The 27287-nt window shown below is 49.6% G+C and overlaps 1 protein-coding gene across 1 annotated transcript in view; it reads left to right on the forward strand.

Moving 5' to 3' along the window:
- stk32c (serine/threonine kinase 32C) overlaps nt 1-27287 on the forward strand; it is a 37291-nt gene that overhangs the window by 1595 nt on the left and 8409 nt on the right. Inside the window, 2 exon segments of the mRNA XM_029835580.1 lie at nt 10610-10665; nt 19811-19962. Of these exon segments, the coding sequence (XP_029691440.1) occupies nt 10610-10665; nt 19811-19962 (208 nt within the window).

The following is a 27287-nucleotide window of genomic DNA, read 5'->3' on the forward strand; positions in this document are numbered from 1 at the left end:
GACGCGCAGATCCCCTCCAGGAACGTGCAGACGAGGCAAAGGGACATTTTTTTAAATGCAGTGATGATGCCAACACGTTTTACACCTTTAACATTTTCAGGAACGTTGCCATTTTTGCTGGGGTTCTAATTATTCAGGCGCAGAGTGGAGCATCACAGAGGTCTCCACGCCACAGCTTCATCGGGCAGAATTTTGAGCCGAGCCCAGATAATGATGTAGAAATTCCCCCCGAAGCAGCATCTTCGGGGTGTGAACGTGTGCGACGGCTGAGCTCCAGCAACCCCCACGATCCCAATTAGGAATAAGTGGATGGACAATTTGAAATTAAGCAGCTCCTTCCAAGATGTCTGCAGAAAGAGGCTTGAGATGGACTCGATCCAGTCCCCCCTCCAGACGTCTTCGTTGTATTTATGCTGTGTTTGCGTCATTCTTTGTAACCTGGATGAATGCAGCAGCGGCGTGGAAACCATATCTGTTGGCTTCTCGGGGCAACGGCCGATATTCCCCGGTAATGTGGCGACAGGCGTAATCAACCGGTCAGGCTGATGTCCAGGCCGAGGTGCACGCCGGGCTTTTTTTTTGGCAGATTCCTTTGATTAGCGTCGCCTCCTGGGTTCTCAGTAGAATGCTACGGCATCGCTGTCCAGCGGGAGCTTTGCTCATTGTTGGGGGGGGGGGGGGGGGCACAGAACTGTGGCTCCACCTTACTGACTGGAGGCCTGAAGAAGATCTGGGCCATAAACGAGTGTTTTTCTAATATAAATGAATATCTCAGCAATCACTCTAAAATAGAAAAGCAACTTCGGAGTTTCCCCCGGTTTGAAAGAGTCCTTTTCAGGACTGAGCGCTGTCGAATCCTCAGTGTGCACGTACGGCCGTGCACGGGGCGGTTGCCTTTATGTCCACGGCCGCGTGACTTCCGATCACCTCCGTTAGCCCGAAAGGTTTTCTGTCTTTTGGTGTGTGAGGGTGTGCGTGACTGCTCTTCTCACGTGCACGAGGCCGATTTGGTTGAGGATAAAGATAGACGCGGGGAGACATGGCTGATTACCTTCCCTGAATACTGAGGCTCCGGCTGTCTTTCATCTCTGTTACATACTCTCGCCGTCTTTCTTCCGCTCAACTTGATGCTCGCCTGCAGCTACTGGCCTCTTGCCGGCTGCCGTAATTGGGATGAGTGGTTACGCAATAGGGTGGGAAGTCTGCTCCGATGGTCCGATGGCAGAGTGTGGTCTGGGACCAGCAGTCCGATGTCGGAACATCAAAGATCTGATCGGATGTCACCTGACAGGAAGCCCAAAAGAAGAGGTGCTTCTGTCATTTCTATCCATAAAGACAGAACTCCATTTTAGTTGGATAAATGTGGTGTTTGTGTCTTGCACAACACAATCGACCCCCCATGGTTACAGTTGCTAAGCCTGGCAAACTTTCTGGTTCATTCCCGGAAGCCTGTAATTCTCCGCAATTTCAGTCAAAAATATTCAAATCCTGTCAAATGTTTTCTGGGATATTGTTCCCATATCCTGGCTTTGATTAAAGGATATAGAAGATATATATAAAACATTAGTAACTTTTAATATTCCACTACTGTCTTGTAGCTGATACCTGCATGCTAGTTAATGTTAGCATCTTTCCTTGGAGCAACATAGTAGTTTTTCATCGTCTTCCATGGATTCAGCTGCGACTGAGGTTACGGTTGCTAACTCGTGATTGGTCAGTGGGGGTTCTAGGGCGGGACCTAGCAGAGGGTCGATTCCTCACTTCTCTCGGAAGCAGTAAGGTGAAGCTAAAGATGCTAGCAGGTAAAACCAATCACGGCCATCGCTGTTTTCCTATGAGTGTTTCCGTGTTTGTTGCCAGGTTCTGTGCAGGTAAGACGGGATTAATACAGGAGCGATGCCCCTGAGGTGGCTCCTCCCCTTTACCCCGTTGAGGTTTCTGCCATTCAAACGCGGCACACTTGCTCAGCGTCGCCCTCCGGTGGGAAGCCCGATGGAAGCGCCGCAGGTCGCCTTTGGCTGCCGCCGTCCTCAGGCACGCTCCAAGCAAGCGATGGCAGAGGATTAAGATTTGGATCATGCGTCGTAAAGTCAACACGAGTTGTTAGCGAGAGAGTATAGATGCAGAGTTAATAATCTCCTTCTTCACACAGGATGTGTGTAATTGTGCTGGGAGGCCGTTGTGCAGAATAACGATGTAACAAATCCTGTCTGGGGCCTGTAAACCAGCTCAGACGTCATCGCCCGTGGAAACCAATTAAAACTAGTTTTCAGATAACGTCCAAATCCAATTAAGAGCGAAGATAACGGTGTTAAACAAGCATCGGCTTCAGCTTAAGGTTCCCTTTAACCGATGCGCTCAGTCTCTGCACCTCAAAACAACCGACGGACCTGCGGCCACAGCGTTATCTTCGTGAATCATTCGCCCGTTGCGCCGCAGACGTGAGCGAAATATGCACCTACCTGGGCGTCCTTGTGATCCGGATCCAATTAGAGTTGATCTCAGATCTAAAACATGTTGGGATCAATTTGCTTATATACACATATCTGCCAGTGGTTAATGTCTCATTGGGGATATTCTCAGTCACCTACTATCACTAATCGCAGTGTGTGTGTGTGTGTGTGTGTGTGTGTGTGTGTGTGTGTGTGAGGGAGAGAGAGAGAAATTAAGAACAGGTTACAGCTATTTCACAGCCTTTCCCCACCTTGGCCTGCGTGTTATTTTTGGAAAAAGGTGCTATGAAACGGAGAATGAGGTCAGAGGAAGTCGACTCCGTCCTCCACACGAGCCAGGACAGAAGGACTCGTTTCATGTGCCTCAGTTACCGAGAGGAACCAGGTTAAAGCCAGCAATCACAGAAAGCACCTGTGTCAGCATCCCAAATCTGCCTTTACGCGCGCTTGACCGGTATTCCGATTCCTATCCGTATTTCTTCGAATAGGAGCTGAGATGAATCGTTTCTGACGTGCGGATTCGCCACTACCAGCAATAACCGTCCCTCTTTATTCATCCCGACGAGGCGCTGCTGCTTGGGTTTGAGGTGCTTTTCTAAAAACCGTCGGCTCCTTTGCAGGTTTCCGGCTCCATCCAGCCCGGCAGCGTGTCGTTATTCCAGACATCCGGACTCTGCTCGCGCACGGTTCCGTGTTTCCATCCTTTGTGCAGAGCCACTGGAACGTGACGCCTCCTACGGCTGTACAGGAGACCCCAGGAGAGTTCGTATGCAAACAACAGATTGTAGTTCGGGAATTTCGAAGGTGTCTCAGAGGGCTTCACAGTCCGACATGCCAGTACCCTGGTAGCTTTTTAAAATTCGGAGTTAAGTGGATCCCCAACACAGCTGCCAGGGAGGGCAGGCTGGCAGGTGTTTGGGGCCTTAACGGCAGGAGGCCACGACACCTTTGCTTTGAAGCTGACCTCATTTAATCCCCACTTTAAATACGTTTCTCAGTTACTAAACATTTGTATTTATTTAGATGGAGGGCTCCGAGAAGGTTTCCTAGCAGCCGTAGCCTCCGTTTATCCTTCGTTTCTTATCTGGAGTGCCCGGAGAACCGAACGTGGGACGGCCATCTGCCACCTGCAGCTGGATGTTCATTCAGGAATTAGCAAGGAGGCTCAAAGCGGTGGTAGATTTCCCGTGTTCCTCCAGAAGTAGCGACGGTTGAGTTCACTCCAGTGGTCGGTGCTCATGCAGCGTAGAAGCTGCAGCGCTGGGAGAAGATGGATTATTCAGCTGTCAGCGTGCTGCTTTTGAAGCCCTCAACAATGACTGAGCTGTTTATTCATTTCATCCGCACTCAACGCCCGCACATCTATGTGTTCCTATTATTCTAGTCCAGCACCAGAACCTCTATTTATTGTTTTGACTGGACGTCTTCAGCCTTATTCCTCCCCTCCACCATCTCTCAACTCTGAACAGATCTCTAATATATCCCTCCATGAGCAGCTCAAAGGTTAATGTGGCATTTAGGTCCATTTCTCCGCTATAGCATTAGCATTAGCAGCAGCAGAGTACACAAGGATCCACTGTTTTCACGATCGTCTAGATTCTAATACTGGAATTTATTGCTAAAAAAATAATCGGAAAATACTTTCTCATCAGTGAGGGACGAGAGGTTGGACATTCTTTAATCAGTGGGGACAATGTGTGGGTACGAAGTGGCCCGGGACAGAGCGTACCGGGGCTAGTGTAGCGAGACTCCCTTATGTTTTATTAATGAGCCAAAACAGGGTGAACACACAATGTCATGGTCAAGGAGTTATGAATCATTGGGAATAAATTATGTTGAAAAAAGAGCGTCTTAAATCACATCGACGAGGAGCAGACGCGCACGCCTGTTAAATGGGATGTGTGCTCTCAGCGCCCCCCCTCCCCTTCCCGATAGAGCTCTGAGGCTGCTTCCATTTCTGTAGCAAAGAGGGTTAAACTCCTCAGTCGGTAACAGGTGGGACAGTTTTTAGCCTCCAGAACCGCCTTCATTCTTCATTCCAACCTGTCCACCAGGTGTTGGACACATTCCCCACAGATTTTGCCTCACATTGACACGGGAGCGGCTGGGATCTACTGGACTGAGATTGGGCTCGTCTGATTGGCCGATTGGCTGATTGTTGAACAGTTGGACCCATTAAATTGGCCGTTGAGTGTAAATTTCAACCCTGCATCTTATGTGAAGCTGTAATTTGAGGATTCTTCTGATCAGGAATCATCTTTTCCTGGAAGAACCTAATTTCTTTTTCCAGTACCTCGAAAAACATTGTTTTTTCCAGTGGTCTTGTAAATAATAATGACATCGACTTGTGTCTGAGATCATCCATCATTCATACTCGCTTAAAAACGAATCAGTTAAATGTCTCTGAGATCCCCCAGAAGGACAAAGAGCCACTGTTAGCTTAAGAAGGTAGAAACAGCAGAATGAGAGATATAGAAGGAGAGGCTAACCTTGAGAACGAGGTTCAGCATTCACACATGCAGGACATTAACTCAGAGACGCAGAAGACTGTGGACACGTTAGGAACCAGAGTCCTCCTCAAGGACACCGCGGGGCTCGAACCATTGATCCTCCATTTAGAGGATCACCGTTGCTGATAACAGCTATCAAAAGTGATAGTAGCATTCCAGTCATACTTTAGCCACGGCTCAAACGTTCCACGAGCACGTCGGCGGAGCAGATGCTCTCCTGCCGAAGAGTTCGGGCTGTTCCCCACAGCTCTTCATTTGGATGGCTGGTTAGCACAAACCAGTAGCATCGCTGTAATCACGCCGGTTGGCATTTTATTATGGGGTACGTCTCCAAAGTAAATGGTCCAATACGTGCGATTGTGTTTACATGTCATTGAAGGTGCTAGAACACGTGTGAGGACTCAGAATTAGCTCTTAGCTCCGGTGGTTAGCATCTCTGGGAGTCAGTGGGACTTCTGGGGGATGCTGGGCTCCTGCATGCTGATGGGAGGATCTATGGGTTTGGATCTGGATCTGCCCAGCTCAGCTATTAGTGTTTGCTTGGTGATTCATCCCATTTCTATTGTAACATAGGATATTTTCCTTCCTTCAGGTGAGCAAACGTCTCCCATTTCCTTGTTTAACACAGTTTCCCTCTGTGAAGCACCACCTGCCACTGTAATTTACCACAGGACACGAACCCGCGTCCACAGGACGAAGCTCCGAGGCTTCTGGATGAAGGTCAGCTGGATGTCTGCGCCATCGACCATCCCTCCGGTCCAAATAGGAGTGTTTCCTGAACTCCCAAAAGAACTGAAGGAGGAGAAGTTTGCTGTCCACCTTTTCCATGATGGATGCACAGAGGGGTGGAGGAGGTGACGACAGTGAAACAGCCAATAAAACCTTGACAGCTGATCTCCGTCCTGATCTATAGCCCGCATTGATCCGGTTTTACAGCAGCCTGATTCTTTTTTTATCACCATTAAGAAAGATTTTTAAAAAAAAAGCTTAATTAATGCGACGAGACTAAAGGAAGGTTTAAACATATGACAGCTCGCCGCTAGAATTAAGTCCCGAGCTGCTGGCACACGCACAACGTGCACGTCTTCCCCAGCTTTGTCTAATTATCGGCGCAGATCCACGGCAGAAGTCGTCACGCCTGTGAAGACAGTCGGCTCAGTAGTGCTCATGAATATTCACGACGTGCACTGGGTGGAGCGCACGCTATTAGAGAAGGAGAAGAAGAAGAAGATGATGATGATGTCTGCACGAGGATGATAGTGATTTAAGTAAACAGGCTAATCAAATGTGGCCTTCGGTGCACTGAGGAGGCTCCCCGTTCTGCTCGGCTTTGAACCCTAAGACGGCTTTCAAGTGGAGGCGCGCTCTTCCGTGATGTGCAAGTTTCTGGGAATCACCAGGCTCCAACCAGCTTTCTTCCTCATCTGGAAAAGGCGGAAACTTTTGTTCTCCCAACACGTTAAAACCGCACCGAACGTTGTGGAATCCAGAGCCCTCAGACATCTCCTCGTACGGAAGATGATGAGCCGAGCAAGGAAATGAGAAATACCGTATTTTCTGGACTATAAGTCGCACTAGCCAAAAAATGCATAGTAACGAAGAAAAATAGATATATAAGTCGCACTGGACTATAAGTCGCACTGGACTATAAGTCGCATTTTGGGGGGAAATTTATTTGATATAATCCGAGACCTAGAACATACATTTCATCTTGAAAGGCAATTAGCATGGATTAGCAATAGTGTTACGGTATGCTAACGTAACAAATTCAGCTACATGACCCACAACGAACTGAGTACGTGTCTGCTTTGTTAACGTAACATATTAATAGTTAATCAGATAACTATAGCATAAAGAACATCTGAGCAAGTTTACCAAACAATCAAGTCTAACTCCATAGACGAAGCACCGCTTCTTCTTCTGCGTCGCTAAAGGAACTCGTTCCTCAGGTACACACACCTAGAGCGCCCTCTTGTGGTTGTCAGTGTGAAAATAACCAACATGTGAAATTCTGTAATAATGTATTCATATAAGTCGCTCCGGAGTACAAGTCGCACCCCCTGACAAACTATGAAAAAAAGTGCGACTTATAGTCCGGAAAACACGGTAATCTGAATTCTGTCAATTATTTTTGGATCTGCAGTGTGTTTAGACGGCCTGCTGCACAATCTGGAGACACTCTGGGTGTCCGTGCAGCAGCTCCACGAGTGCACGTTGTAAAAGAAAAGGCTTAGTAGCGCGATGAAATATTCACGACCCACATGGGCGAAGGGGCGGCAGTAAGGTAAACAGTCTTCACTCCCAGTGGTGTCACATGCACGCCGGTCCTGCTGCCCGTGCACAGACGGCGGTCCTGATGTAGCAACCAGGAGAATAGACGCCGCGTTCCGTAGCTGCTGCTGTGCACGCTGAACCCGCCAAACGGTGGCTACGTGCCGGGAGCCTGTCAGAACTACAAAGCAGCGGTCTGAGCCTTGTTCCCAGTCCTCTCGGGTTTCAGCACAAACGCAACCACGAAAGGTGACGTGGACCTTCACAGTGGTGTCGGACGGTTGCCGGCACAAGTCCGATAAAGCCACTGAATAGCATGAGCAGCCATCGGCAAACGCTCACCTTTGCAGGTCACGTGGCGCCTCTTAGAAGGTCCCGCGGTGACTTCAAAGGCCCCTGATACTTCAAAATAAAAGCATCAAATATTCATTCATCTCTTTCTCTCTAATTTTGTAACACTGACAGGGATTTTTGGGTTCTTTTTTTAACCCTCCAGGCAGATTGCTGTTGCTTTTGTTGGCATTAGCATCTGTTTGTATAACGAGATGTTTCACACACACACGCACACACACACACACGGGCTTATGAGGGATTCATGCATCTACATGCAGGTTTTCCTGCCAAGTTGCAGCTGTGTTGCTACAAAACATGGATCAGTGATGCGTTTACTCAATAGCCGGATGCTAATGTTCTAATATATGATTTCTAATATAATAGTATATACTGCTAATTTCTCTCTTGAGCTGTTGCAACCCGTTTGTGCACATTTGTCACTTTGTTAATGCTGCGTGTCGATGCTGATAATCGTTTTCATCATTTCCTAATTTCTTTTCCTTCCCTCACCTTTTTTCAGTGAAAAATCCATTTTTACGAGCTTTTTAGTAGCTATTTTAGCTTTGCTTTACGATCTGTGTGGGGACTCCTCTACCAAACATCTCTAATACTGTTCCCACTGCTGACAGATCCGTGCTGACCAACAGGGAAACAGTAAAATTCTTCAAATCTCTCCATAAATAAGTGACTATTATGTAACTGATTTGAATTACCCTGAGAAATTGCTGTCCCTCCTCCTTCAAACAAGTCTCTTTTGTTGCTGGCACCAGGCACTCTGATGGTAATAAATAAAAGATATGTCATGAAAATTGCATTATTTTAGGAGTCATTTATTCATAATTCATGCATAAATAAGATGACGGGATCTTGCGCAATAAATCCACCGCTTTTGTCCGCCCTAACCATTCCTACTCGCCAGTGCTGCCGGAGCTTCCTAGAATATTTGCTAACTCTGCTGCTTCTGATTAGCTTCGCATGGATTCGGCAATGACTGGGTGTCGTTTCACGGTGTCGGCGGACGGTAACGAGTATATAAGGGTGCCGTAGCGGCCCGATAGCGCACGCTAGTAATGGGCAGCCCACCCTGTGTGATCCCTGTAGCGGGTCCCTGCAGACCGACTCTGTTTGTTACGGATGGAGGTAGCAGCTATTCCCTGTCCCTGCACCTTGGAGTGGGCTTTACGCCAGTATCAGCCCCTCTGAAGGAGCCGGCCCCCCACTGAGGCCCCCCGTCGAGCCCACTCAGCGGATCAGCTGGATGTGTCAGCAGCTCCCAGCCTTCGCAGTCATCCGCTGCCTCGTGCTTCCCGCTAATGTCATCTGCAGGGCTCTCCCACACTCGTTTTGTGCAATGTCGGCTAAAACCTGAGCGCAGCAACAAGAGCTAAACGATTGAATCCGACCCGGATCACCACGGAGCTGCGTGGCTTCCCTTCAAATCCACTTGATCCCGGAGGAAGCCAATTAGAAATAACAACAACTGCGGTTGTTGTTCCCGCGATGGATTAAACCCGATGCCTTTTGACGACGGACGTAGCCGCTAATTGCTGGGTAGAAGGATACTTACTGACCCCACTTGAAGATGAAATATGTAAATAAGCAGTTTAGTTTAGCGAAAGGCTGTTTGAGACCGCAGGAATCTAAACATCCCGGTTCTTCTCGCTGTCATCCAGCTATTTTCTTGGGATTTCCCGGCTGTCGGGAGCGGTTTGTATCGCCGTCCTCCTATTGAGGCGCTGGAATCGTCCCTCGTTAGCTTAGGGAAGAATAACGATGAGGATTCTTTGGCCTGAATGTTTGAGCGTCTCATTTCATTCAGGGGCGCGGGGCATTTAATCAGCAGCCTGTTGGCCTCTTCTGCCCATTGATTGGACGAATAAAGAGAACTGGAGTGTGATACGAGCACAGTCGTGCAAATCTAAAGGAAGGGAAGAGACAAAAGAGGTTTGATGGAACTCGTATTTACTGGATTGTTGACAGCAGAGCGGCTGTGTGAGGGGCACAACTGGGTTAGCTCTGCACAGCAGGCAGGATCCTCAATATTCCCACCAAAGATGCAAACTAGTCCTTTTTGCTGCTGGTAAACACGTCTCATCTCCTTTGAAGGAGATGGCTGCGAGCGTTTCGTGGTCCGCCTGCTGTGCTCGTATCTGATAAACGCACGCGCACGTGCACCGACATACGGTGCAGCTCAAGTCTCAATCAATACAGCTGCTGACCAGGAGGAGGTTGGTCAGTGGTAGCGTATTAGCGTATTAGCCCACCCTCCCATTTCACGTGCACTATACCCCATACCTCGTGCACATCAACTGGAAGGCATTGCTGCTGTAACTTATTGACGGGCATTTCCACAATAGTCCTACTTATATACCGTATTTTCTGGACTATAAGTCGCACCAGCCAAAAAATGCATAATAAAGAAGAAAAATAGATAGATAAGTCGCACTGGACTATAAGTCGCATTTTGGGGGAATATTTATTTGATAAAATCCGAGACCAAGAACATACATTTCATCCTGAAAGGCAATTAGCAATCCATTAGCATAGATTAGCAATAGTGTTACGGTATGCTAACGTAACAAATTCAGCTACATGACCCACAACGAACTGAGTACGTGTCTGCTTTGTTAACGTAACATATTAACAGTTATTCAGACAACTATAGCATAAAGAACATCTGAGCAAGTTTACCAAACAATCAAGTCTAACTCCATAGACGAAGCACCGCTTCTTCTTCTGCGTCGCTAAAGGAACTCGTTCCTCAGGTACACACGCCTAGAGCGCCCTCTGGTGGTTGTCAGTGTGAAAATAACCAACATGTGAAATTCTGTAATAATGTATTATTATTATTAAGTCGCTCCGGAGTACAAGTCGCACCCCCTGACAAACTATGAAAAAAAGTGCGACTTATAGTCCGGAAAACACGGTAATTAAAACAAATTAAAAACTCCTGCGTGAGCTGAGTGCTTCATCTGACTGTTTGTGACCGAGCATCAAACACGAGAACCTCGAGTAAGTTTTTCTTCTCTTTTCTCCTCACAGTGAACTTTGACCACTTCCAGATTCTTCGGGCTATCGGGAAGGGGAGCTTTGGGAAGGTAACCCTCAATTTCCATGCAGTAAATGTGTGTGTGTGTGTGTGTGTGTGTGTGTGTGTGTGTGTGGTGCACGCGTCTATTTCATGACAAAGCATCGCGTCCACACACACTGACTGTGAGCTGACTGTGACATCAGTGGTGAGTGTGCACGTGACATTGGGACAGAAGTGGCTTTTAGGACCCGGAATAGCTTAAATCCTTCTCCTATTCCAAAGGTTTGGGCTAATATTTGTACGTAATTGGCTGGTCTGTGCTCCTCTACAACACAATCTGCTCAAAGACGCGTCCCTCTGTCCAACGGAACGTCCTCGCCCGTGCACCCGTGCACGCCCGTGGGATGAGAAGCTCTTCAGAAACACAAAAGAGCCTCCTGGCGTTTGTGGCGCCGTCGAGTTCAGTCCACATTTTTATGGACCCAAGCAGACACGTGACAGAAAGGTCATCTTGTCTTTTAGTTTGTCCCCGGTTGGCCCTGTTGTCCTGCTCTCCCAGAAGAAGTACATCTTTCATGTCCCACTTAACATACACGGCGGGAACGTGAGAGAAAATTCCGTCCTGAGAAAAAAATACTTGTATACTTATACCCCGCTAACGTCAACGCTGGTCCCCCGCTGCTCTGTTTGTCCTCGTGTACTTATACCCCGCTAACGTCAACGCATGTCCCCCGCTGCTCCGTTTGTCCTCGTATACTTATACCCCGCTAACCTCAACGCATGTCCCCCGCTGCTCCGTTTGTCCTCGTATACTTATACCCCGCTAACGTCAACGCTGGTCCCTCGCTGCTCCGTTTGTCCTCGTGTACTTATACCCCGCTAACGTCAGCGCTGGTCCCCCACTGCTCCGTTTGTCCTCGTATACTTATACCCCGCTAACGTCAACGCCGGTCCCTCGCTGCTCCGTTTGTCCTCGTATACTTATACCCCGCTAACGTCAACGCTGCTCCCCCGCTGCTCCGTTTGTCCTCGTATACTTATACCCCGCTAACGTCAACGCTGGTCCCCCGCTGCTCCGTTTGTCCTCATATACTTATACCCTGCTAACGTCAACGCTGGTCCTTCGCTGCTCCGTTTGTCCTCGTGTACTTATACCCCGCTAACGTCAATGCTGGTCCCCCACTGCTCCGTTTGTCCTCGTATACTTATACCCCGCTAACGTCAACGCTGGTCCCTCGCTGCTCCGTTTGTCCTCGTATACTTATACCCCGCTAACGTCAGCGCTGGTCCCCCGCTGCTCCGTTTGTCCTCGTATACTTATACCCCGCTAACGTCAACGCTGGTCCCGCGCTGCTCCGTTTGTCCTCGTATACTTATACCCTGCTAACGTCAACGCTGCTCCCCCGCTGCTCCGTTTGTCCTCGTATACTTATACCCCGCTAACGTCAACGCTGGTCCCCCGCTGCTCTGTTTGTCCTCGTGTACTTATACCCCGCTAACGTCAACGCATGTCCCCCGCTGCTCCGTTTGTCCTCGTATACTTATACCCCGCTAACGTCAACGCTGGTCCCCCGCTGCTCCGTTTGTCCTCGTATACTTATACCCCGCTAACGTCAACGCTGGTCCCCCGCTGCTCCGTTTGTCCTCGTGTACTTATACCCCGCTAACGTCAACGCATGTCCCTCGCTGCTCCGTTTGTCCTCGTATACTTATACCCCGCTAACGTCAGCGCTGGTCCCCCGCTGCTCCGTTTGTCCTCGTATACTTATACCCCGCTAACGTCAGCGCTGGTCCCCCGCTGCTCCGTTTGTCCTCGTATACTTATACCCCGCTAACGTCAACGCTGGTCCCCCGCTGCTCCGTTTGTCCTCGTGTACTTATACCCCGCAAACGTCAACGCATGTCCCCCCGCTGCTTCCGTTTGTCCTCGTGTACTTATACCCCGCTAAACGTCAACGCCGGTCCCTCGCTGCTTCCGTTTGTCCTCGTGTACTTATACCCCCGCTAACGTCAACGCTGCTCCCCCCGCTGCTCCGTTTGTCCTCGTATACTTATACCCCGCTAACGTCAACGCTGGTCCCTCGCTGCTCCGTTTGTCCTCGTATACTTATACACCCGCTAACGTCAACGCTGGTCCCCCGCTGCTCCGTTTGTCCTCGTATACTTATACCCCGCTAACGTCAACGCTGGTCCCGCGCTGCTCCGTTTGTCCTCGTATACTTATACCCTGCTAACGTCAACGCTGCTCCCCCGCTGCTCCGTTTGTCCTCGTATACTTATACCCCGCTAACGTCAACGCTGGTCCCTCGGTGCTCCGTTTGTCCTCGTATACTTATACCCCGCTAACGTCAACGCTGGTCCCTCGGTGCTCCGTTTGTCCTCGTATACTTATACCCCCGCTAACGTCAACGCTGGTCCCTCGCTGCTCCGTTTGTCCTCGTATACTTATACCCCGCTAACGTCAACGCTGGTCCCTCGGTGCTCCGTTTGTCCTCGTATACTTATACCCCGCTAACGTCAACGCTGGTCCCTCGGTGCTCCGTTTGTCCTCGTATACTTATACCCCGCTAACGTCAACGCATGTCCCCCGCTGCTCCGTTTGTCCTCGTATACTTATACCCCGCTAACGTCTGCTCCCCCACTGCGGCTGTGTCTGGCGTGTCCGCCGCCGGGCTCGTTAAGTCCTGACAGAACAACAGTGGAGGGGCGGCAGCAGTCACTGGTGCTGATGGCTGCTTAATGCCAATGGTCAGGAGCAGGTGGACATCCAAACAGAGGTCAGAGGGAGGAGGAGGACGGAAGAGGGAAGAGGTCAGGAGACAGTGCAGCAGCTCAGCTGCTGTTTCCTTTCCCCCTCATATGACACGAGCACACACTTGCTCATTAGGACATGATGGAAGCAGAGAAATACGTGGCGATAGGAAAGGGGGGGGGGGGGGGTGACGGACCGACAGAGGCTGCCACACTCGTCACATCGGGGGACGTTACTGCGGAAAGGTCGGGAAGTGATGTTAGCATTGGCTGCTGCTAAAGAAACGACAGCGTGCTAAGCTATTGGAGCCGCTCGGCGGCGGCGTCATCCAGCCCGGTTTGCTGTGTTTTGGGGACACGATGGGACAACAAGGGACAACAGTAACCACTAATTGATGTACGTGTCTTCAGGAGTTGACGCAAATATCCGCCTGTTGATGGGAGCCAAAGCTGGACGCCGCCCGCGTGCGTTGTACCCCCCCCAACAGCGACGCACAATCATTCAAACCTTCCCGAGCGAATCCATTAAAGGACGCCACTGCTGATTCCCGGGAGAAAAAGAGGAGAAGCATCAAAGAACTCCTCGGCTGTCATCATTTTATCCGTCATGCTGCGTTAAAAAAAACCACCAAAACAGCCACAGCATCATCTTAGATTCATGAAACTGTCCAGGCTGTGGTTGCTGTCCCCTAATAATACTATATATATATATGTATGTACGTATATTTACGGCGCATGCTGTTGTTTTAGTCCCACACTGGGAACGTCCTGTAACGGATGGATGCCCGTCTGTTTTCCCCATGGATGCGTGGATTCTTTAGCTAGATGGCGCCTACTTCTGCTCCCTCCTAGGATACCGATGCGTCTCCCAGCGAGGAGGAAGTGGCCTTTGTTGCCTAGTACTGGCAGATTAGTCGCCGTGTTGTCACAGTGATGCTCTTTAATGGCTGGGAGCGGGAGGTGTCAGGCTCGGGCTGTTTGGGCTTTTCCATTGTGATGCTAAATCCCTGCTGCTCGGTGACGCTTCAAAGGACGGAGCGCTCCCGGGCTGTGGGAAGGACGCGTGCTTTCAAAGTGCCCTGACGGCGCCGCTCAGCGCGTCGGCACGTGCTGCCGTGTTTGGATTCATCTGTCCTCACTTCGGGTCCTCATTAAGGGTCCATCCTGCTGGAATGTTGTCTCGGAGCTGGGAAGGGCCAGGCTCTGTCGACACTTTGGGCTCCTGCAGGCTGGCGGCGCCGCCGCGGAGCGGAAGACATCCGGTGGAATGAACCAAACGAAAGAGCGAATCATTCCTTCTCCCCGGATGACGCGTTCATCAGACCCTGAAAGTGTGTTTCGCCCCGCTCGCCTGCCTCAAAGCACTCTTCGGAAGTGGCGAGGGCGTGAGCGTGCGTGCCGCGCGTTCATCTTCCACTTCCACAACTCTCGGAAATTCACTGCTAAGCAACGTCGGACACAAACAGGAGGCCCGGCTCCACGCGAAGGAGGACGGCGTCCACGTGAATCCACAGCACGGCGTCTCAGGAGTTAAGAGCAGGCACGCAGGCTGCCCCCCCCCCCCCCCCCCCCCAGGCGGCGGTCTTCAATCTGCTGTTGCCCCATGTGTCTCCGTCGGAGGCTTCTGGCCGACTACCTGACCTAGAAAACAGGAAATCTGCAGCTTCCTGTCTCAGCCCGCAACGTCCAAACCTGTCTCTCCTGTCCACAAGCCTCGTGTCATCCTTTGAAGACAGTTGACTGGACTGATAACGATTGGGGGGGGGGGGAGGATCGGGAGGGTAAACAACATGCAGCCGACGCTAATACCTGACTCGCAGGCGCCGTGTGACACGTTCAGCTTATATACGCTTGATCAGCGGCGCCCGGATTAACCACGGGAAGATCCGGAAGAATGAGGCGCTCGGATCCGGGGTGCGGAGCTGCCGATCGGATCGGCGGAAATAGGCGGCGGGACCAGGTGGAAAGCCTGGAAAGGTCGCCGCTACATCAAAGGATCGGGGCGCTTTGATCGACAGATATCAGCGGCCTCTCCCGGCCTCGTTCCGTTCATTTTCCCGGCCCCCCCAAAAAATGCAACACTGGAACCCCCACATCTAAATTTATGGCCTGGGTCGCTGCATAAAACATGAAATAAAGTTAATAAAACATCCATTTCCTGCGCCGCAGCGCTGCCGCGCGTCACGTGGAAATCTCCAAAACGGCCACGTCCGACTTCGCCGGTCTTCCGGAGGAGGAAGACCGATAAACCTCGGGCATTTTTCCTGCTCTGGAGCAAACAGCGGCAGGTTGAACGGTGGTTTTGTTTGTTTCTATGGCGACGGAGAATTATATGTGGAGTTTTGTAGCCTCTTCCAGCGGCTCCATGCAGGCTCGTTTGCATATTTACCAATTGGCTGAATCCTGGTGTTTTTAACTAGCTTAGCACCGACAGCGCCTTCACCCTCTGACCCGGCCCGGTGTGAAGCACCTGTGGACCAGAGCTCACTCTCTGTTGTCTTTCCTGCCTTATCGGCGAAGGTTTTGCAGCATATGGTTGCCGACTGGATCCAGTGGCTTTATTTAGAACAGAGGGTGGTTTTAATGTGGCGTTCAGTTGTCCGCGGGCCTGCCAGGTGCCCCCCCGATCATCTCCAGAGGGCTGCCTGTCGTTATCAGCGCCGTTCTCTTTTTCTTAGCGCTGATTAAATAATGATGGCGCTGCAGAAAGAAAGAAAAAACACCCAAAAACAAAGTTAGCTTCTTGCTTCAGAGCTCCAAATGGCGGGTGCCAGCTTTGGCGTGCGAAGGCTGCTCTTCTTTGGGTTCCCGTTTCCGAGGATGAGAGGGAATTGCGCTCTCGTCGGTGGCGTTCTATCTCTGAACGCCGTTTTCCCCCCGCGTTCTTTCACATCAAGCGTCTGCATTTCACAGTGCACGCCGATATTTATCTGTCTTTTCTCGTCTCCTGCCACGAGCAGGTGTGTGTGCAGCTGGTGACCAGGAATCACAGCCAACATTGTGACAGAGCTGTCGTCCTCCGCGCTGCTCCCAAGATATGGAACCTGGAGCCAAATGCGGATGCAGCACGGTATCAGGACAATGGACATTCGTTAGCTTATCGAATTTAATAGAATTCCCTTTTTCTGAACGTACCTTCCCAACCACAAGAGTGATTTTTCCGTAATAACAGCTAGTCTAGCAGAGAGAAGAGCTAATGGTTATGTACAGCTGCTAACCAGAGGCTACGGGAAGGGTATCGCACCCTAGCAAGGCGAAATACCAAGCAGATATTTCAAGTTATAAAGAGCTAAAACTGCGCTGAACGACCTAAATGATTCCTAAATGATTCACGTAGCATTTTGTCCTGTGTCGCATCTGTCATCTATTGGAAAACACAGGGTTTGCTGTAATGAGCCCTCACCCCGGACGCTCGCGGTGAAATTTGGCTAATTTGCTGCTAGCTTCCAACCAGCTTGCTCGCTAACATAATGAGCGTTATCTCCGGGCGATATTCACGGGCTCCTATCTGAGCAGCAGGTGTTGCTAAATTGGATTTTCATATTAAACAATAAAAATCCTCCCCAGCAATCTGATGGTATTTTGGCTCGTACTGGCCATTAGCGTTCGGGAGATAATGTATCAGCCTTAATTAGTGGCCACTTTGCTGTTTAAAGCGGATTGGTCTGGGAGCTGCGTGGGCCTGTAGCTGTCTAAGCCCTCATGCCATGATGATAAATTGAATCTTCTTTTTCAACTCAGGTGAGAATATCTCCATTCATATGCAAATCGCTTTGAAAATATTAATTCTGGCTGACTCTCCACTGTAAAACGCTCCTTTTTTCTCTCTTTTCCTTTTTCCAATACATTGACTTGCAAATTTACTCAATGAATATATGAATAAATCCTTTGGAAAAGTCGTCAGTTCACTCTGATGACCAGCTTCGGCTGGTATCCGTTGAGCGGAGGTTACTAGATGATTGACAGGCTAAAACCTACGCGCCCGACATCTTCTCGTTCATGAAAGAAAGATAGATTTTTCTAGTTTTGTGTTCCGGGTGTAAAAAGACGAAAGATAAGAGCGCATTTAGCACAACCCAGGATTTAGGGAATATATTCGACTTGCTGGTTAGACACGAGTTCATTCTTAGCAGGCAGAAACACGGAAGCTACGGGGAAGCTAACGCTAAGCCGGAGTAGCGAGAACAGACCTTCTCCTGTGAGGGAGAGGATGCAGAAAGTATTAAGAGGCACGTAGAGGATGTTTTCTTCAGTAAATCCTGACCAAGGACTGAGACATTTTACACATTTTCATAACAAAAAGTTCCCTAGCAACCAAAAATACGGTGTCATGAAAACTCAGTTACAAGTGATTCGTGGTACAACCAAGACGCCCTGATCGTTGCCATGGAGGTCACATGACAGCCAGCATTGATCTGTTAGCAAAACTGAGATGAAGAGGATACTGAAATTTGCATGAAATGTTAATGGGCCGAGGAAGAGCTGATTAACTTCTGCTCCAGATTCCGGAGGAACTTTGAGCTTCCAAATATCAAAGCCAAGGAGCTTTGATCACAAAGCTACCTCCTGTTATGTAAGCTCACGTTACTCCCCTACTCCCCAATACGATGGGGCTTAGTTTGTGTGTGTGTGTGTGTGTGTGTATGGGGGGGGGGGTCAGCTAATTGTGATTTAAAATGATCAAAGTCAGCATCTCCTTAGTCGTGTTGAATAAATCGCTTGTGATTTTTCTCAAAGTCGGCAGCTAATTAGCCGCAGCAGCGCGTTATGAGTACAAAGAGCATTTCTGCACGTGCTGTCATGGTGCCGTTGGAACAACGTTGCTCCAAATATCCATCCCTTTATGGACGGAGCGGCGTGGCCTGAGCTGAGCTGAGCGCAAACCCACAGATGACTCTGATGATTCAAGCGCAGATGGAAATGCTGTAAAATTTATAATGTTGCTTCTGTTTTCCAGAGCGACTCGTGCAGCAAGTCAAAAACAGGTCAAATGAGCCTCAAGAGCCACCGTACAAATAAAGAATTCAAAGAAAAAGACGTTGAAGGACGATGCCTAATGAAGACTCACCAACTGGGAACGTGCATCCGCCCGTGGAAATCCCAGTATCATCATCATAGAAAATAAAGGGAATATCCAGTGAGGGTGTTCCCATCGCTCACACCTCAAAAGGCCTTCAGGGGTGTCAAGGGGGTGTCGCTGAAGCATCGACCTAATAACGTTTATTCTTTCTGTGTTACTCTTGATCCACAAGTCCTGGTGGTGTTCACATCAACGTCCACGGAGTCACTGAGTATCATCACTTGATGAGCTCATTAGAAATAACGGAGCTGTTAATTAGAAAAGCGCTCAGAGCAGCTCGTTCCCCACCTATTGTGGCTTTCCTGGCGGCTTGCTTTATGATCAAAGTTCCCTGGCTTTGATCTTTGGAAGATGAGAGGTCAAAGTGCCTCCAGAATCCGGAAGATCACTGAAATGTAATCATCTGTTGCTCCGCCTGCTATCGACATTTCCTGGAACTTTCATTAAAATGGGTCCATAAGCCAGCGGCGGCTGTGGCCTCACCTTGGCGGAGGTAATAAACGAAGGGAAGGAACGAGGAAAAAAAGAGTCGGCAGAAGACGGAAGAGCCGAGGCGTGATGCGTTTAATGACCGCGGGAAGAAGAAAAAAACCTGCTGCTGCTCACCTGTCGGAGCTGCCGCTCAACGAGAGCGCTAAACCTGGGATGAATAAAGAATGAGGCGATCTGTCGTGGGGAGCGGACGAGGTCCGTTAGCGTAGCGGTTAGCGTCAGCACCCATGTGGGGCACCTGTCCGGATGAGGACAGTCGCCCCCAGCTGGGTGATGCTTTGGAGGACACTTTTACACGGCGTCTTGGTCACATTTCTGTGTTTTTTTAAACATTCGTGTCCCTGTGAACGCTGGTACGCTACACGAGCACGGTCAGAAACAGCGACCCGTGTCGGTGCTGATGTCTTCAGCATGAAGCAAACATGTCAGAACTGACACCACTGACGAGTAACCGGGCTGCAGCGAAGGTGGTTTTAATGGATTTAATGGTTTTATTCAGTCTCCCCTTTGACATCCTGCTAACATGTTAGCCAGCAGCGCCGGTTAGCATGGTGACGCAGCACTCTCCGAGCCCCTTCTGTGCTCCAGTTCTTGTCTTTGTTCCACAGGTTTGTCCTCAGGTGTCCTGCGGAGCACTCAGACTAAAACTAGGCCAGTCAGGCTGTAAAGGTGCGATTCTACTAACAACATTCCTGAGTTGCACTTCTGGAAACTTTTTTTTTTTTTACATTTTTACAAGATTATAAGCGAATTGAGTCTAAATTAAGATAGAGCCGTCATCATTTCACACCTTATTTTGTCTGAGAGTTAAGAACCTGCTGCTTCTTGTTCTCATGAAGGTTCTGTTCACTAACGGACCCCCCTCCCCCCACCCTTCTGTCTGTTGCAGGTATGCATTGTCCAGAAAAGGGACACAGAGAAGATGTACGCCATGAAGTACATGAACAAACAGCAGTGCATAGAGAGAGATGAGGTCCGAAACGTCTTTAGAGAGCTTGAGATCCTACAGGAAATTGAACATGTGTTTTTAGTAAATCTCTGGTGACTATCCTCTGTTTTTACACTTTTGCTGTCGTCTGCTCTGCATGTTGCGCCGCTGCTCTGCTCTGCTCTGCTCTGCCTGCTTGTGTGCACGCCTGTTGACCTCGGAGATGCTCGGCGGGAGAGTGCATGCTCAGTCTAAAATAGATGTGCTCTTTGTGCACTTTGCTTTCCACATTTGGCACTTTGCTGTTGGTTTTTTTATAGTTCCGTCAGGGGCTGGACACAAATCTCTTCCAGTTACACAACACTAATAACCGCAGGGATAATTAATAGAGGGGACGGTATTTTGGGGATATTAATTGAGACTCTGAGCCTGCGAAACGCACATTTGATAATTACTGTGGAATAAAATGACCTTACTCCTCCCTGGAGTTTGATATGTGGGTGAATCGAGGCTGCTTCCATTATTCAACGCTTTCTAAATGTAATTGGAGACCTGGCACGCCATTCACGGCGTATTACACAAAGCACTTTACTCTGCTGTAATTGGGGGGAACGATATTGCTGGAGCCGGCCGACAACAGATGTTTTGTTATCCGCGCTTCGGACGGAGGGTCGAAGCGGCCTCGTCTCGTCTTCCCTTCAACTCGGCAACGACTCCGGTTTGGTCGACAGGAGTTTTCAGCCCGCAGAGCCGCTCGCTTCCAAAAAAGCCCAGGGCGCTTTAATGAGTACAGTCCGAGGTCTGTGTATTTTTTATAGTGTAAATCCCCGCAGGAGTACATGGCTGCCAAAGCCTTCTGTGCTCTAGTTCTCCATGTGTTGCTCCGCTCTCTTTCTTCACGTTCTGCGTCCCGCACAGTTTTTAAATGCCCGAAACGCCGAGTTATTGGAGTTATGGGTGTGGCTTAAGATGCTATATTGATTCTTTTAATCTCATAATTCCACTGTTGAGACTTAAAAATTTAGGATTCAGTCTTTGAGCGATGAGCTGAGATTTTGGGCTCCTTAAGTGTGGGCTTGTTGAGGCTTTGCATCAGTGAACTACCTTCTTGTTTAAACAGGTTAGCATTAGTATTCCAGTGTTTACCGTATTTTCACGACTATAAGGCACCTAAAACACTGAGATTTTCTCAAAAATCGACGGAGCACCTTATAATATGGAGCGCCTTGTGTGTGGACTGAGTTCCAAAATCTGCTGTGCGTCTTTGGTGGGTGCACTACGGTAAACGCTCCGCCCATCGATTAGCGGCACACCTACGCGTAAGGATCCCCGGCGCCGGTCAAGCGACACGCGTATGAGGCTTACTTTAAACTGCAGGCCATCGAATATGCGGCTGAAAATGGCAATCGAGCAGCTGCAAGACATTTTAATGGAAATGAGTCCATGATCAGAAAGTGGAGAAAACAAGAAAGTGAACGAAAGTGAGGAAGACGAAGCTGAGTTTCCGCGGGAACAAAGCAAGGTGGCCCGAGCTGGAAGACCGAGTGGAACAGTTGGTTGTGGAACAGCGAACAACTGGAAGGGGCCTCTCTACTGTCACCATTCCACAAAAGGCCAAAGCGATTGCTGAAGAAATGGACATTGAGCACTTCCATGGAAGTCCGTCTTGGTGTTTTCGCTTTACGAGGAGGCGGCATCTCTCCATACATGCAAGGACAACTGTTGCGCAGCGGCTGCCCGCGGATTACCAGGAGAGGGTGGCCATGTTCCCTAACCCTAACCAGGAGAGGGTGGCCATGTTCCCTAACCCTAACCCTAACCAGGAGAGGGCGGCCATCTTCCCTAACCCTAACCAGGAGAGGGTGGCCATGTTCCCTAACCCTAACCCTAACCCTAACCAGGAGAGGGTGGCCATGTTCCCTAACCCTAACCCCAACCAGGAGAGGGTGGCCATGTTCCCTAACCCTAACCCTAACCAGGAGAGGGCGGCCATCTTCCCTAACCCTAACCAGGAGAGGGTGGCCATCTTCCCTAACCCTAACCCTAACCAGGAGAGGGTGGCCATCTTCCCTAACCCTAACCCTAACCCTAACCCTAACCAGGAGAGGGTGGCCATGTTCCCTAACCCTAACCCTAATCAGGAGAGGGCGGCCATCTTCCCTAACCCTAACCCTAACCCTAACCAGGAGAGGGTGGCCATCTTCCCTAACCCTAACCCTAACCAGGAGAGGGTGGCCATCTTCCCTAACCCTAACCAGGAGAGGGTGGCCATGTTCCCTAACCCTAACCCTAACCAGGAGAGGGTGGCCATGTTCCCTAACCCTAACCCTAACCAGGAGAGGGCGGCCATCTTCCCTAACCCTAACCAGGAGAGGGTGGCCATCTTCCCTAACCCTAACCCTAACCAGGAGAGGGTGGCCATCTTCCCTAACCCTAACCCTAACCCTAACCCTAACCCTAACCAGGAGAGGGTGGCCATGTTCCCTAACCCTACCCTAACCAGGAGAGGGCGGCCATCTTCCCTAACCCTAACCCTAACCCTAACCAGGAGAGGGTGGCCATCTTCCCTAACCCTAACCAGGAGAGGGTGGCCATCTTCCCTAACCCTAACCAGGAGAGCGTGGCCATGTTCCCTAACCCTAACCCTAACCAGGAGAGGGTGGCCATGTTCCCTAACCCTAACCCTAACCAGAAGAGGGTGGCCATGTTCCCTAACCCTAACCCTAACCAGAAGAGGGTGGCCATCTTCCCTAACCCTAACCCTAACCAGGAGAGGGTGGCCATCTTCCCTAACCCTAACCCTAACCAGGAGAGGGTGGCCATCTTCCCTAACCCTAACCCTAACCAGGAGAGGGTGGCCATGTTCCCTAACCCTAACCCTAACCAGGAGAGGGTGGCCATGTTCCCTAACCCTAACCCTAACCAGAAGAGGGTGGCCATGTCCCCTAACCCTAACCAGAAGAGGGTGGCCATCTTCCCTAACCCTAACCCTAACCAGGAGAGGGTGGCCATCTTCCCTAACCCTAACCAGGAGAGGGTGGCCATGTTCCCTAACCCTAACCCTAACCAGGAGAGGGTGGCCATGTTCCCTAACCCTAACCCTAACCAGGAGAGGGCGGCCATCTTCCCTAACCCTAACCAGGAGAGGGCGGCCATCTTCCCTAACCCTAACCAGGAGAGGGTGGCCATCTTCCCTAACCCTAACCCTAACCAGGAGAGGGTGGCCATCTTCCCTAACCCTAACCCTAACCAGGAGAGGGTGGCCATCTTCTGCACCTACTGCCGCGACAAGATAACCGCGCCCAGCCACATCTCCAACATGGATGAACCGGTCGGTGAGTCCGATTCAGATGATGAAGAATTCCTATTCGGGATGTTGGACATTGAAATAGCGAGGCTGTTTAATTCAGATAAAGAAGATGAAAACTTTGATGGTTTTGTGGCGGAAGAATGAATATTTTCTTCAATAATTGTGTCGAAACTCACTGTTTTACTTCCGTTGTCATTTTTACTGTATGTTTCAGCATGCGCCTAATAATACGGTGCGCCTTATGTATGTTTTAACAGGAGGTAAATATCATGCACATTTATCCACGTGGCCCCTGAAGACAGAGGAAAAGGAAAAGGTCTAAGTGAGGAGTCCGGGTCCAGGACGTGTCGGACCAAAGATCAGCGCCCGTAGAAATAGCACCCGTAACTGAGACAGTGCGCTTTATGGTCGTGAAAATACTGTAATTAAAACTACACGCCCTCGTGATCTGACCAACCAGAGATAGAGAATCATGTTTATTCTCTTAATGCGCTTTAATTCAGAAACAATTACTCAACACTACACTTCTTACTTTTAATTGTAAAAACATTAAAACTCCAAAGCCTACATCAGGGATGAGCAACCCAGGCCTCCGAGAGCTACAATCCAGATCCGTGATCCAGCCGGGTTTTCCTTTTAACCAGGCAGTCAGTTACTTGCCATTCCAGATTTTATTAAACTAGTTCAGAAGACCTGGCTGCTTCCTGGTTCCAGCAGGACTGGGTCACCCATCCTTGACAAAACATTTCCCTTTTCTCTCCAAGCTGGATGAGGTTCAGTCTCAGAACCACTGGAGACCAGCAGACTGCTTCTTTAATGTGCTACTTCCATCCCAGTCACGCGATGTGTTGTGTCTGTTCTCGTCTCGTTAGCTGTCGCCTCCTTTTAGTGGCTGTAATGAGATTAGAGTGACGAGTGCTGCGGAGGACGAGCCAAATTGGTTCACCCCAATCCACAAACATGTCCAATACGGCCTTTCTGGTTCTTGGCATTTTATTAAACTAGTAATGGACACGTGGTCGAGGCGTGTTGAGTAGATACCAGCAGGCAAGGGAAGGGGGGGTGGTGGTGCACATGACGGCTCTAAGAAAGTTAGTATTGATTTGTTTGGTCAGACAGAGATGTGCAGGCTAAGAGGATTGTCGGTGTTTCCTTTGTTTCTCCCCTGACCGGGCCTCCTGTCGAAGCAGGGTTTTACTTCCTCTGAGATCTGCGGAATTTTCTGCGTTTGCCAACGTTTCCGTGCCGTTTGGGAGGGGGAAATTCATTAGCCAGCAACACTAAGGAAGCCCACACGGAATCCTTGCTAGAGGCTGCCTTAAGCTGGGTCCGTGTCAGGTTTGCAGCCCACAGTAATTGCTGTGACCGTTCTCTCGCTCCATAGAGGCGCGGAGGAGTCGAGGGTGCGGCGGGAAGATTATCGAGGAGGAAGGAAAAGGAACTAACATCTGCAGCACAGGCAGGATCCACACAGCGCCTTGCGAGGATTTGGGACGCTTTGCGACGCTAAATTCTGCCTTCCCTCAATCGCGTGTTTGAGACCTCAGCACACGGCGGGGGGAGGGGGTGGAGAGAAGCCCAACACAAAGTTGGGGTGATGAATTTCATCGGCTGGCCGGGAGCGCGTGATTCCATTAGAAAAGCAAGACGAATCACAACAGATCACAGTCTAGCAGCATTATCTGTTCTCCCCTCCAGTTCCACAGATGGATCGGAATGGGCTCGGCCCCGGCGCTGAGGGCAGTTCGGGTTGTCGTGGCAACTTTTGTCATAGAGACAGAGCTTTAAGCGCGGTCTCGGGGGGTGGCGTTGGGCTGTTGAAGCCAAAAAAGCAGTAAGTCAGTGACGCTGTCCTTTTAGCAGCCGTGAATTCAATAAGATTCGGAAAGTGAGCAAAGAGGAGGCCCGAGGACGGTGGTGCCGCGCTCAACCTCCATTAGGAATATTGATTCAAAGGCAGCGTGAGAGCAAGACTTTAGGAGATTGTGGCAGATATTAGCCTGTATAAACCCTGTCAGCAGGTATAAGAAGCCCAGGGGGGGGAGGACGCAGCCTTGTGTCATCCCCGTCCACAGCTAAATATGGAACGCTTCCCAGGGAGCTGGTGGAACCCACGAATGTCGGTCTTATTTCCCGTAATGGTGGGATCTGAACCTGGGATACAGCATGTTCTGGGCTACCGGCGCCACTGAAAATCTCCTAAATGAGGGTAAATCACCAAAATATACTGTTTTTACAAGAGCGGCGATGCTTGGTTGCTATTAATATCCTCTTATTTCCATTTCACGGTGTCCTCAGTTCAACTCCAACACAACCTTTTTTTTTTTGGGTGGGGGGGGGCAGAAAGCAGGCCAGTGGAGGTGTCTTCAGGACTGGTTGGAGGGAGGCAGCAGGAATCCTCAGAGGGACGTGGCTGCATCTCGTGATTGAGCCTTGCAGGCAGCTCAGCACAACACACCTCTGTCATCAGCGTTATGTAGGCCGGTCGAACTTTCTGGACCAGCCAGCAGAACCTCTTGTTTCTCCTGTGCTTCTTTTCCTCAAACTAGTTCTCCTCTTCCTCCGGCCCTCTGCCTCCCTCCCTATTTTCCCTGCTTCCCTGGACTCATTTGTCATTGTGGCCTGATTACTTCAGCCTGTTCTTGTACTTCTTCCGGCCGGCTAACCTTCCTCTCCGGGTCTGCGTGACTGTTGCAGCCCGGTCCTGTTCTGGCGCTTCCACGTGGTCTCCTCCTCCTCTGGAAACATTCAAGTTTGCCAAAGAAAAGCAGCGGTGGCGGCGGTAAAACTGTGATCTGAGAAGCAAATGTTGACATTTCCATTGGATCTGAGGAACGTCGGCCATCTTAGAAGCATCAGCCGGGAAGTAATGAATAAGAACCCCACGAACACAGGTGGACAACGGCAATAACAGGTGTCAGAGCTGTAATTACAAATGAGAAATAGCTTAGATAGACTTCAAAATTGCTTTTTAAGCGTTTTAAAATAAGGAATTGATTCAATTAAATGAATACATTGCATGTTTTTACAAAACACCTCCGAACACACTCGTTGGCAACAGTGGACGTCTGAGGTGTCGCTTCGTTTAAAAATGCAGAATTTTTAAAAAAGTCAATAATTATCAGGTTAATGTGTTTTAAACATTTATGACTGATTTTACATTAAACACAACTGAGCAGTTATGTCTTATAGGACAATTTGTTTATTGCGTAACAGTTAAGGACACACTATGAAGCATTAGTTAAGCATCAATTAACACACATTTTCTCTCAGTAACTGTTTGGTTACATGGATTTAGTACAATTTAAAACCCAAGACATGAGCTAGAACCCAAGTTCACTGCCCGTCGCTCACAAACACTTTATTTGAAGTATTGCACAGAATTTCTTTTCAATTTTCATCAAACAACACACACGCAAACACACACAGTGTCATAGAGATGCTAATGTTTGAAGACACACGAGCTCATTTATTCCATCCACCGTAGAATAAACAAACGTGGGCTCAGGTGACAGGAATGCATCATTTATTTCATTCCTTCCCGATCGATCATCTCCTCATTGTTGTGTCATTAATACTCCGTTTGATATCCCCAATCAGAACCAGCACACGACATTACTGTAGCTGGTGTGTTCCCGGCTAAAAATAAGCTGGTCTCATCGTCATTCTGCGGGGAAGCGTGCGGAATCCCGGCTATATGTGAGGATTCCCAGGAACGTGTGGGAAGTGGAACATGTTGTGTGGAACTGTTTGGCCTCTTCGGGGTTGATGTCTCATCGGGTTGAGGGTGAGAAGCTCGCTGTCATACAGAGTTAACGTTGGCATTGACCTCCGCAATCGCTGCCCTTTTTTCTGGAGGTTTTGTGGACTATTCCGTTATAATAATTCCGTTATTTTGGGTCCCGCCTGGATGTGATTGTTCAGGCTGGTTGGACGTCTGCATTCTTGATTTTGTCAATCCACCAGAGACAAAAGTCTTCAGAAGAATCATGAAGGCATTTAGCCTCCAGACCCACTTTGAGCTTCCGTTAAGACCCGAAAATATTGGAATTTAGTGACGCCGATGCTTTCAAAAGCAGTGAATCGCAGGAACGCCGCGCTCGTACCTTTGAAGCCAGCTTTCCTTCC

This window comes from Takifugu rubripes, chromosome 4 (assembly GCF_901000725.2).
Source record: "Takifugu rubripes chromosome 4, fTakRub1.2, whole genome shotgun sequence".
NCBI lineage: Eukaryota > Metazoa > Chordata > Actinopteri > Tetraodontiformes > Tetraodontidae > Takifugu > Takifugu rubripes.